At 62.8% G+C, this 12801-nt stretch overlaps 1 protein-coding gene across 1 annotated transcript in view; it reads left to right on the forward strand.

The window, feature by feature from the left end:
• Positions 1-12801, forward strand: part of HUWE1 (HECT, UBA and WWE domain containing E3 ubiquitin protein ligase 1) — a 107128-nt gene that overhangs the window by 51905 nt on the left and 42422 nt on the right. The window contains exons 41-47 of the mRNA XM_064736975.1: positions 165-291; positions 1903-2348; positions 4331-4526; positions 6444-6611; positions 7695-7852; positions 8947-9013; positions 10675-10883. Of these exons, the coding sequence (XP_064593045.1) occupies positions 165-291; positions 1903-2348; positions 4331-4526; positions 6444-6611; positions 7695-7852; positions 8947-9013; positions 10675-10883 (1371 nt within the window). The remainder of the gene's footprint in view (positions 1-164; positions 292-1902; positions 2349-4330; positions 4527-6443; positions 6612-7694; positions 7853-8946; positions 9014-10674; positions 10884-12801) is intronic.

Here is a 12801-nt window from a genome sequence, read left to right on the forward strand (position 1 = left end):
CATCCTGGACACAGCCCAGGGTCACCCAGGGCAGGGGGACACTCCCCTAAGGGCAGGGGCCAGACCCCTGGTGCCACCCAGGCCAGGGGAACACAGTCCTGGTGTCACCCGCTGCAGGGGACACCCTGCCCCGGTGTCACCCCTGTCACCCCCGGTGTCCCCAGGTGAACGAGGAGACCGGGAACCGGCGCCCGGTGATGCTGACGCTGCTGAGACCCCCCCGGGCCGGGAAGGGCCGCGATGAGGGGGGTGCCGAGGACCCCGAGGGGAAGGGCAAGGATGAGACCCCCGGTACGGGGCTGGGGAGGGTCTGAGGGGTTTTGGGGGGGTCAAGGAGGTTATGGGGGCATTGGAGGGGTTTGGGGGGGTCTGAGGGGTGATGGGGAGTGGTCTGAGGAGTTATGGATGAGTTTGAGAGGTTTTGGGGTGATCTGAGAGGTGATGGGGAGGGGTCTGAGGGGTTTTGGGGGAGTGTGGGGGGGTCACAAGGGGGTCAGAATGGTCATGGCAGGTCATAGAGGTCACAGTGGGGTCAGAATGGCCGTGGGGGGGTCACAGGGGTGGGGGCAACTGAATGGCCATGGGAGGTGAGAGTGGTCATGGGGGGGGTCAGAATGGCCATGGGGGGGTCACAGAAGTCATGGTGGGATCAGAATGGTAATGGGGGGGCTCAGAATGGTCATGGTGGGATCAGAATGGCCATGAGGGGGGTCAGAATGGTCATGGGAGGTCAGAATGGTCATGGTGGGATCAGAATGGTCATGGGGGTCAGAATGGTCATGGTGGGATCAGAATGGTCATGGTGGGATCAGAATGGTCATGGTGGGATTAGAATGGTTATGGGGGTCAGAATGGTCATGGTGGGATCAGAATGGTCATGGGGGGGTCAGAATTGCCATGGGGGGGCTCAGAATGGTTATGGAGGGTCAGAATGGTCATGGTGGGATCAGAATGATCATGGTGGGATCAGAATGGTCATGGTGGGATCAGAATGGTTACGGGGCTCAGAATGGTCATGGTGGGATCAGAATGGCCATGGGGGGCTCAGAATGGTCACGGTGGGATCAGAATGATCATGGGGGGCTCAGAATGGCCATGGGGGGGGTCAGAATGGTCATGGTGGGATTAGAATGGCCATGAGGGGGGTCAGAATGGCCATGATGGATCAGAATGGCCATGGGAGGTCAGAATGGTAATGGGGGGCTCAGAATGATCATGGGGGGCTCATAATGATCATGGGGGGCTCAGAATGATCATGGCGGGATCAGAAATGGTCACGGTGGAATCAGAATGGTTATGGGGGACTCAGAATGATCATGATGGGATCAGAATGGCCATGAGGGGGGTCAGAATGGTCATGGTGGGGTCAGAATGGTCATGGTGGGATCAGAATGGTCATGGGGGGCTCAGAATGGTCATGGGGGGGTCAGAATGGTTATGGGGCTCAGAATGGTCATGGTGGGATCAGAATGGTTATGGGGGGCTCAGAATGGTCATGGTGGGATCAGAATGGTCATGGTGGGATCAGAATGGCCATGGGGGGCTCAGAATGGCCATGAGGGGAGTCAGAATGATCATGGGAGGTCAGAATGGTCATGGTGGGATCAGAATGGCCGTGGGGGGCCGGAATGATCATGGTGGGATCAGAATGGTTATGGGGGGTCAGAATGATCATGGTGGGATGGGGGATTCAGAATGGCTATGGTAGGGTCAGAATGGTAATGGGGCTCAGAATGGCCATGGGGGGCTCAGAATGACCATGGGGGGGTCAGAATGGTCATGGGAGGGTCAGAATTGCCATGAGGGGGGGTCACAGGGGCCACAACTAAGTGCCCCAGACACCCCCAGCCATACCCACCCCCCCAAAACCCACCCTCCTCACCCCTTTCCTCCTCCCCACAGCTCCAGACCCCCCTTCTACAGACGAAGACCCCCCTTCCACCACCACCACCACCACCACCACCAGCACCACCACCACTCCCACCGCCCCCTGCCCATCCCCTCCCTGCCCCACTCCCACCCCGGAGGAGCCGCGGGACGACCCCGGCGCCGACGCCGAGGCTCCGGTGCGAGGCCTGGCGGAGGAGGCAGTGCCGGCCGTGCTGCGGGCGTGCGTCAGCATGCTGGGGGTGCCCGTGGACCCCGACACGCTGCACGCCACGCTGCGCCTGTGCCTGCGCCTGACGCGGCAGCACAAGCACGCGCTGCTGTTCGCCGAGCTGCGCTCCACGCGCACCATCCTGGCGCTCACGCAGAGCTCCGGCTTCACCGGCTTCACGCCGCTCGTCACGCTGCTCTTCCGGCACATCATCGAGGATCCCTGCACGCTGAGGCACACCATGGAGAAGGTGAGGGCTGGCGGAGGGGGGAGAGGGGGTTTGGGGATGGGGGTGAGGGGATTTGGGGGGCTGGGGGTGAGGGGGATTGGGGGGCTGGGGGTAAGGGTGAGGGGAAGGGAAGGGAAGGGAAGGGAAGGGACAGGGGTTTGGGGGGCTGGGGATGAGGGGAATAAAGGGAGATGGAAGTTGGGGGGTTTGGGGTGAGTGGAATAAAGGGAGAGGGGATTGGGGGTTGAGGGTGAGGGGGTAAAGGGAAAGGGGATTGGGGAGCTGAGGGAGGGGAATAAAGAGAGAGGGGATTGGGAGGTTGAGGGTGACGGATTTGGGGAGGGGAGAGGGGGATTGGGGGTGGGGTAAGGGTGAGGGGGAAGGGAAGGGAAGGGAAGGGAAGGGAAGGGAAGGGAAGGGAGGGAGGGGAGAAAGGGAAGGGACAGGGGTTTGGGGGGCTGGGGGTGAGGGGACTAAAGGGAGGTGGAAGTTGGGGGGTTTGGGGTGAGCGGAATAAAGGGAGAGGGGATTGGGGGGCTGAGGGTGAGCGGATTTGGGGACTGGGGGAGAGGGGGATTGGGGGGCTGGGGGTAAAGGGAGAGAAGAGTTGGAGGGCTGGGGGTGAGAGGAGAGGGAATTGGGGAACTGGGACTGAAGGGAGAGAGGAATTGGGGTGCTGGGGGTAAGGAGAGAGGGCATTGGGGGGCTGGGGGTGAGGGGAGAAGGGGATAAAGGGAGAGGGGAGAAAGAATGGGGAGAGGGGAATTGGGGGCTAAGGGAGAGGGGGGCTGGGGGAGAGGAAATTGGGGGGCTGGGGGAGAGGGGATTGCAACTGCAAGGGGATCAGGGAATCGGGATCCAGGGGACGAGGGGATCAGGGAGTTGGGATCCAGGGGACAAAGGGGATCAGGGAATTGGGATCCAGGGGACAAGGGGATCGGGGAATTGGGATCCAGGGGACAAGGGGATCAGGGAATTTGAATCCAGGGACAAAGGGGATCAGGGAATTGGGATCCAGGGACAAAGGGGATCAGGGAATTGGGATCCAGGGGACAAGGGGATCAGGGAGTTGGGATCCAGGGGACAAGGGGATCAGGGAATTGGGATCCAGGGACAAGGGGATCAGGGAATTGGGATCCAGGGGACAAAGGGGATGGGGGAATTGGGATCCTGGGGACAAGGGGATCAGGGAATTGGGATCCTGGGACAAAGGGATCAGGGAATTGGAATCCAGGGGACAAAGGGATCAGGGAGTTGGGATCCAGGGACAAGGGGATCGGGGAATTGGGATCCAGGGGACAAGGGGATCAGGGAGTTGGGATCCAGGGACAAGGGGATCGGGGAATTGGGATCAGGGAATTGGGATCCAGGGACAAGGGGATCGGGGAATTGGGATCCAGGGACAAGGGGATGAGGGAATTGGGATCCAGGGACAAGGGGATCAGGGAATTGGGATCCAGGGACAAAGGGATCAGGGAATTGGGATCCAGGGACAAGGGGATCAGGGAGTTGGGATCCAGGGACAAGGGGATCAGGGAATTGGGATCCAGGGACAAGGGGATCAGGGAATTGGGATCCAGGGACAAGGGGATCAGGGAATTGGGATCCAGGGGACAAAGGGGATCAGGGAATTGGGATCCAGGGGACAAGGGGGATCAGGGAATTGGGATCCAGGGGACAAAGGGATCAGGGAATTGGGATCCAGGGACAAGGGGATCAGGGAATTGGGATCCAGGGACAAGGGGATCAGGGAGTTGGGATCCAGGGGACAAAGGGGATCAGGGAATTGGGATCCAGGGGACAAGGGGATCAGGGAATTGGGATCCAGGGGACAAGGGGATCAGGGAATTGGGATCCAGGGGACAAGGGGATCAGGGAATTGGCACTCTGGGGCCAGCAGGGCCAAGGAGGGCTCTGGCGCTCCAGGCTCCCACGGGAAGCTCTCCCGGGGGTGCCCCTCTGGCCCTGTGCCCACGATGTCCCCGCCGTGTCCCCGTGCCCAGGTGGTTCGCTCAGCAGCCACGAGCGGGGCGGGCAGCACCACCTCGGGGGTGGTTTCTGGCAGCCTGGGCTCTCGGGAGGTGAATTACATCCTGCGGGTGCTGGGCCCCGCCGCCTGCCGCAGCCCCAACGTCTTCACCGAGGTGGCCACGGGCTGCATCCGCATCGCCCTGCCCGCGCCGCGCGGCTCCGGCACCGGTGAGGGGCTGGGGGGATCCTGGGGAGGGTCTGGGTACCTGGGACAGGCTCCTGGAGGGGCTCTGGGATGTGGGAGGGATCCTGGGGAGGGTCTGGGTACCTGGAACAGGCTCCTGGAGGGGGGTGGGGGATCCTGGGGAGGGTCTGGGTACCTGGGACAGGCTCCTGGAGGGGGGTCAGGGATGTGGGAGGGATCCTGGGGAGGGTCTGGGTACATGGAACAGGCTCCTGGAAGGGGGTCTGGGATGTGGGAGGGATCCTGGGGAGGGTCTGGGTACCTGGGACAGGCTCCTGGAGGGGGGTGGGGGATCCTGGGGAGGGTCTGGGTACCTGGAACAGGCTCCTGGAGGGGCTCTGGGATGTGGGAAGGATCCTGGAGACTTGGAACAGGCTCCTGGAGGGGGATCTGGGACATGGGGGAGACTCCTGGGGAGGGTCTGGGTGCCTTGAACAGGCTCCTGAAGGGGGGTCTGGGATGTGAGGAAGGATCCTGGAGAGGGTCTTGGTATATGGGACAGGCTCCTGGAGGGGGGTGGGGGATCCTGGGGAGGGTCTGGGTACCTGGAACAGGCTCCTGGAGGGGCTCTGGGATGTGGGAGGGATCATGGAGACTTGGAGCAGGCTCCTGGAAGGGGGTCTGGGATGTGGGAGGGATCCTGGGGAGGGTCTGAGTACCTGGAACAGGCTCCTGGAGGGGGGTAGGGGATCCTGGGGAGGGTCTGGGTATATGGAACAGGCTCCTGGAGGGGCTCTGGGATGTGAGGAAGGATCCTGGAGACTTGGAACAGGCTCCTGGAAGGGAATCTGGGACATGGGGGGACTCCTGGGGAGGGTCTTGGTACCTGGAACAGGCTCCTGGAGGAGCCTGAGATGTGGGAGGGATCCTGGGGAGGGTCTGGGTACCTGGAACAGGCTCCTGGAGGGGCTCTGGGATGTGGGAGAGATCCTGGGGAGGGTCTGGGTACCTGGAACAGGCTCCTGGAAGGGGGCCTGGGATGTGAGGAAGGATCCTGGGGAGGGTCTGGGTACCTGGGACAGGCTCCTGGAGGGGCTCTGGGATGTGAGGAAGGATCCTGGAGACTTGGAACCAGCTCCTGGAAGGGGGTCTGGGACATGGGGGAGACTCCTGGGGAGGGTCTTGGTACCTGGAACAGGCTCCTGGAGGGGGGTCTGGGATGTGGGGGGGACTCCTGGGGAGGGTCTGGGTATATGGAACAGGCTCCTGGAGGGGGGTGGGGGATCCTGGGGAGGGTCTGGGTACCTGGAACAGGCTCCTGGAGGGGCCTGGGATGGGGAGAGGTCATGGAGGGAGATCTGGGACATGGGGGGGGACTCCTGGGGAGGGTCTTGGTATATGGAACAGGCTCCTGGAGGGGCTCTGGGATGTGGGAGGGGTCATGGAGGGAGGTCTGGGACACAGGGGGTGGGTTCTGGAGGGAGGACAGGGACATGGAAGGTCATGGGGGGGCACCTGGAGGGGGTCTTGGCACATGGAACAGGCTCCTGGAAGGGGGATTCCTAAAAGGGGGACAGGGACATAGGTGGAATCCCAGGCATCTGTAGTGAGGTCCTGGGAGGATTCATGGAGGGGATCCCCAGGTGCCTTTATGCCCAAAAAACGGGGTTCCAAGGGTGTCACCCCTAGAAATGGGGGTTCTAGGGGTGCCTTTATCCCCCAAAAATTCGGTCCTGGGGATCCTTTTACCCTTAGAATGGGGGTCCCAAGGGTGCCTCTCTCCCTACAAATGAGGTCCCAGGGGTCCCTGTACCCTCAGAACAGGGGTCTCTCAGAATGGGGATCCCAGCGGTGCCTCCACCCCCCCAAAAACCATCATCCCATCTCATCCTCATCCCCAACCTGACACCGCCGAGGATCCCCCCAAATCCCTGACCCCCAATTTCCCCCCAATTTCCCAGCCTCTGACGACGAGTTTGAGAACCTGCGGATCAAGGGCCCCAACGCGGTGCAGCTGGTGAAGACCACGCCGGCCAAGGCGGCCGCGCTGCCGCCCATCCCCGAGCCCATCCGCGACGTCATCTACGACATGCTCAACGCCCTGGCTGCCTACCACGCTCCTGACGAGGGTACGGGGGGCTCAGGGGGCTGGGGGGGCTCGGGGTGGGCAGAGGGAGGAGTGGGGAGCACGTGGAACTGGATTTGGGGTGTCCTGTGCAACGTCCTGGGTGCCCACCATGCCCCTGTGGGTGTCCTGTGCAATGCCCTGGGCCTCTGATAAATGCCCTGGGGACTTGGGGTGCTCCCACAATGGGGGCAGACACCCCCAGAGGGGTTTGGGGTGCAAGGAGAGGAGTGGGGTGCATGTGGAACTGGAATTTGGGTGTCCATATAGGGATGGGATTGGGGTGTCCATATAGGAGGAATTGGGGTGTCCATATAGGGAAGGAATTGGGGTGTTTCTATAGGGAAGGGATTGGGGTGTCCATATAGGAGGAATTGGGGTGTCCATATAGGAGGAATTGGGGTGCCCATATAGGAGGAATTGGGGTGTCCATATAGGAAAAATTGGGGTGTCCATATAGGGACAGAATTGGGGTGCCCATATAGGAGGAATTGGGGTGTCCCTATAGGAGGAATCAGGGTGCCCATATAGGGAAGGAATTGGGGTGTCTGTATAAGGGGAATAGGAGTGTCCCTATAGGGAAGGATTTGGGGTACCCATATGGGAAGAATCGGGGTGTCCATATAGGGAAAGAATTGGGGTGTCCATATAGGGAAAGAATTGGGGTGTCCATATAGAAAGAATTGGGGTGTCCATATAGGGAAGGAATTGGGGTGTCCATATAGGGAAGGAATTGGGGTGTCCAAATAGAGATTGAATTGGGGTGTCCATGTAGGGAGAATTGGGGTGTCCATATAGGAAGAATTGGGGTGTCCATATAGGGAGAATTGGGGTGTCCAAATAGGGAATGAATTGGGGTGTCCATATAGGGAGAATTGGGGTGTCCATATAGGGAAGGAATTGGGGTGTCCCATGTAGGGAAGGGATTGGAACATCCATATAGGAGGAGCTGTGGTGTTTTTATAGGGAAGGAATTGGGGTGTCCCTATAGGGACAGAAATGGGGTGTCCCTATAGGGGGCAACCAGGGTGCCCCAGCCCCTCTGGGGGTGCCCCCTGCCCACCCTGAGCGCCGTGTCCCCCCTCAGGTGACAAGGGGGACCCCAAGAGCGCGGCGCCCAGCGAGGTGAGCCAGCTGCTGTCGGACATTGGGGACGACATGTACCAGCAGTACCGCAGCCTCACCCGGCCGCCCGCCGACTTCGACCCCTGCGCTTCGCCATCCTCGGGGCTTCGCCTGGGGCACGTTGGGGGGCTTGGGGGGTTTGGGGGGGCTGGGGGGTGGTTTGGGGGGCTGGAGGGCGGTTTGGGGGGGCTGGGGGTGGATTTAGGGGCTGAGGGCGGTTTGGGGGGCTGGAGGGGATTTGGGGGATTCTGGCAAGGGTGGTTTGGGGGGCTGTGAGGGGATTTGGGGTGGGGGGCTAAGGGGTGTTGGGGGGCTGTGAGGGGATTTGGGGGGCTATGGGTGGTTTGGGGGGCTGTGAGGGGATTTGGGGGGCTATGGGGTGGTTTAGGGGGGGGGATTGGGGGTTGGGGGTTTGGGGGGGCTGGGGTGGTTTGGGGGGGCTGGGAGGGGATTGAGGGGGTTGAGGGGTGGTTTGGGGGGCTGTAAGGGGATTTGGGGGGGCCTGGGGGTCCTCGGGGGTGGTTTGGGGGGGCTAAGGGGCAGTTTGGGAGGGCTGAGGGGTGGTTTGGGGGGCTGTGAGGGGATTTGGGGGGTCCTGGGGGGCCTAAGGGGCGGTTTGGGGGGGCTAAGGGGCAGTTTGGGAGGGCTGAGGGGTGGTTTGGGGGAGCTGAGGGGTGGTTTGAAGGGCTGTGAGGGGATTTGGGGGGTCCTGGGGGGCTAAGGGGCAGTTTGGGGGGGCTGGTAAGGGATTTGGGGGGGGCTGTGGGGTGGTTTGGGGGGACTGAGAGATGGTTTAGGGGATTTTAGGGGGTCCTGGGGGGGCTAAGGGGCAGTTTGGGGGGGCTGGTAAGGGATTTGGGGGGGCTGGAGGGCATCTGGGTGTTTGGGGTGGGGGTTTGAAGGGACTGGGAGGGGATTTGGGGGGATTGAGGAGTGGTTTGGGGGGCTTTGGAGGGAATTGGGGCTGGGGGATGATTTGGGGCAGCTGGGAGGGGATTTAGGGGATGGGGGCAGTTTGGGGGGGCTGGGAGGGGATTTAGAGGGTCTTGGATGGGCTGAGGGGAGATTTGGGGGTGCTGGGGGTGGTTTTGTGGCCTGGGGGGGGCTGAGGGGTCTGGGGTGTGATTTGGGGGGGGCTCAGGGCTGGATTTGAGGGTCGGTGGGATTTTGGGGACCCCCCCTCAGGCTCTGATCCCCCCCCCCTGCTCCCCCAGGCCCAGGTTTTTGCTGCTGACGGAGCCGCAGCCGAGACACCGCCCTCGGGAACCCCCCAGGGAGAAGGTGGCACTGTCCCCTCGAGTCCCCTGTGTCCCTGCGTGTCCCTGATGTCCCCCCCGTGTCCCTGCCGTGTCCCTGATGTCCCCCCCCATGTCCCTGTGACCCCCGTGCTCCCAACTGCCCCCCCAAACATCCTCTTTGTGTCCCCACACATCCCAGTGTCCCCTCTGTGTGCCCAAGGTCCCCCAGACCCTCCTGTCCCTGAGGTCCCCACTGTCCCCTCCGTGTCCCCAAGGTCCTCGAGGTCCCCTCTGTGTCTTTAAGATTTTCTCCATCCCTCCTGCCCTCTGTAGCCCCCAGTTGTGCCCCTCCTGTGACTCCCTGTGTCCCCTGACTGTCCCCTGATGCTGTCCCCGTGTCCCCTTACCCTGTCTCCATGTCCCCGTGTCCCCTGTCCCTGTTCCCCTGTCCCCTGACCCTGTCCTCGTGTCCCCTGACCCTGTCTCCATGTCCCCCTGTCCCCTGACACTGTCCCCATGTCCCCTGACCCCATTCCTGTGTCCCCTGACACTGTCTCCATGTCCCCTGACTGTCCCCTGCCACTGTCCCCGTGTCCCCTGACTGTCCCCTGACCCTATCCTCATATCCCCTGACCCTGTCCCCATGTCCCCTGACCCTGTCCCCGTGTCCTCTGTCCCTGTTCCCGTGTCCCTGACACTGTCCCCTGTCTCCACTGTCCACTGTCCCCGTGTCCCCTGACGCTGTCCCCGTGTCCTGACGCTGTCCCCATGTCCCCTGTCCCCGTGTCCCCTGACACTGTCCCCATGTCCCCTGACGCTGTCCCCACGTTCCCTGACGCTGTCGCCGTGTCCCCTGACACTGTCCCCGTGTCCCCACGTTCCCTGACCCTGTTCCCCGTGTCCCCTGACCCTGTCCCCGTGTCCTCTGTCCCTGTTCCCATGTCCCTGACACTGTCCCCTGATGCTGTCCCCGTGTCCCCACGTTTCCCTGACCCTGTCCCCATGTCCCCTGACACTGTCCCCATGTCCCCTGACACTGTCCCCGTGTCCCTGACACTGTCCCCATGTCCCCTGACTGTTCCCTGACGCTGTCCCCATGTCCCCTGACGCTGTCCCCGTGTCCCCTGTCCCTGTCCCCGTGTCCCTGACACTGTCCCCGTGTCCCCTGACCCTGTCCCCACGTTCCCTGACGCTGTCCCCATGTCCCCACGTTCCCTGACGCTGTCCCCACGTTCCCTGACGCTGTCCCCGTGTCCCCTGACTGTCCCTTGACCCTATCCTCATATCCCCTGACCCTGTTTCTATGTCCCTATGTCCCCTGACGCTGTCCCCGTGTCCCTGACCCTGTCCCCGTGTCCCCTGACTGTCCCCTGACCCTGTCCCCATGTCCCTGACGCTGTCCCCATGTCCCCTGACTGTCCCCTGACGCTGTCCCCGTGTCCCTGTCCCTGTCCCCGTGTCCCCACGTTCCCTGACCCTGTCCCCGTGTCCTCTGTCCCTGTTCCCGTGTCCCTGACACTGTCCCCTGACGCTGTCCCCGTGTCCCCACGTTCCCTGTCCCTGTTCCCCTGTCCCCTGACCCTGTCCTCATATCCCCTGACCCTGTCCCCATGTCCCCACGTCCCCTGACGCTGTCCCCGTGTCCCCTGACGCTGTCCCCGTGTCCCCTGACACTGTCCCCTGACTGTCCCCGTGTCCCCGCAGCGTCCAGCCCCGAGGAGGGCCGCGAGGGCCGCAAGGAGAAGGAGGGGGAGCGCGGCGAGGAGCGGGCCCGGGCGCGGGGCTCCAAGCCCCTGATGCCCACCTCGACCATCCTGCGGCTGCTGGCGGAGCTGGTGCGCTCCTACGTGGGCATCGCCGCGCTGATCGCCAACTACAGCTACAGCGTGGGCCAGTCCGAGCTCATCAAGGAGGTGACACCGCGGGGACAGGGACACCAGAGGGGACAGGGACAGCCAGAGGGGACAGGGACACCAGGGGGGACAGGGACAGCCAGAGGGGACAGGGACAGCCAGAGGGCCAGTCCGAGCTCATCAAGGAGGTGACACCGCGGGGACAGGGACACCAGGGGGGACAAGGGATAGGTTGTGCCCAGAGAGGCAGTCCCAGCTCATCAGGGAGGTGACACCGTGGGACAGGGACACCAGGGGGGACAGGGGGCAGGGACAGCTGTGTGTGTGACAGTGTGTGCCGTGAGGGACAGTCTGAGCTCATCAAGGAGGTGACACCGCGGGGACAGGGACACCAGAGCGGACAGGGACAGGGACAGCCGTGTATCTGTCAGGGTGTGCTGTGAGGGACAGTCTGAGCTCATCAAGGAGGTGGCACCGCGGGGACAGGGACACCAGAGGGGACAAGGGATAGGTTGTGCCCAGAGAGGCAGTCCCAGCTCATCAGGGAGGTGACACCAGGGACAGGGCCACGAAGGGGGGGGGGACAGGGACAGCCGTGTGTCTGTCAGTGTGTGCCCAGAGGGGCAGTCTGAGCTCATCAAGGAGGTGACCCTGCAGGGACAGGGCCACGAAGGGGGGGACAGGGACAGCCAGAGGGCCCAGTCCCAGCTCATCAAGGAGGTGACACCAGGGACAGGGACACCAGAGGGGCAGGGGACAGGGACAGCCGTGTGTCTGTGGGGGTGTGCTGTGAGGGACAGTCCGAGCTCATCAAGGAGGTGACACCGCGGGGACAGGGACACCGGGGGGACAGGGACAGCCAGAGGGCCAGTCTGAGCTCATCAAGGAGGTGACACCGCGGGGACAGGGCCACCAGGGGGGGACAGGGACAGCCAGAGGGCCCAGTCCCAGCTCATCAAGGAGGTGACACCACGGGGACAGGGACACCAGGGGGGGACAGGGACAGCCGTGTGTCTGTCGGGGTGTGCTGTGAGGGACAGTCTGAGCTCATCAAGGAGGTGACACCAGGAATAGGGGACAGGGACAGCCGTGTGTCTGACAGGGTGTGCTTGGGTGGGTTCTGTCACCCCTCCTGTGCTTTGGGGTTTGCTGTCACCTCAGGGAGGGGCATCACTTGTCACCCCTTGTAGAAAGGTGCCTTGTCACCCTGTTCCCCTGTCACAGGTTCGCTGTACCCCCAGACACCTCAGTCCTGTCCCCTGTGCTCGGGGGTCCCTTGTCCCCACACCTTGGTGTCCCCTGTCCCCCCAGACACCTCAGTCCTGTCCCCTGTGCTCAGAGGTCCCTGTCCCCACTCCTTGGGGTCCCCCCCCGTCACCTCATTGAGCAGATCCCCTGTGCTTGGGGGTCCCTGTCCCCACACCTTGGGGTCCCCTGTCACCTCATTGAGCAGATCCCCTGTCCCCTCAGACACCTCAGTCCTGTCCCCTGTGCTCAGAGGTCCCTTGTCCCCACACCTTGGGGTCCCCTGTCCCCCCAGACACCTCAGTCCTGTCCCCTGTGCTCAGAGGTCCCTGTCCCCACTCCTTGGTGTCCCCTGTCCCCTCAGACACCTCAGTCCTGTCCCCTGTGCTCAGGGGTCCCTCTCCCCACCTTGGTGTCCCCTGTCCCCTCATCAAGCAGGTCCTCTGTCCCCTCAGACACCTCAGTCCTGTCCCCTGTGCTCGGGGGTCCCTGTCCCCACACCTTGGGGTCCCCTGTCACCTCATTGAGCAGATCCCCTGTGCTCGGGGGTCCCTTGTCCCCACACCTTGGGGTCCCCTGTCACCTCATTGAGCAGATCCCCTGTCCCCTCAGACACCTCAGTCCTGTCCCCTGTGCTCGGGGGTCCCTTGTCCCCACACCTTGGTGTCCCCTGTCCCCCCAGACACCTCAGTCCTGTCCCCTGTGCTCAGAGGTCCCTTGTCCTCACACCTTG

Source organism: Zonotrichia leucophrys, unplaced genomic scaffold (genome assembly GCF_028769735.1).
Source record: "Zonotrichia leucophrys gambelii isolate GWCS_2022_RI unplaced genomic scaffold, RI_Zleu_2.0 Scaffold_34_1600103, whole genome shotgun sequence".
NCBI classification, from domain to species: Eukaryota; Metazoa; Chordata; class Aves; order Passeriformes; family Passerellidae; genus Zonotrichia; species Zonotrichia leucophrys.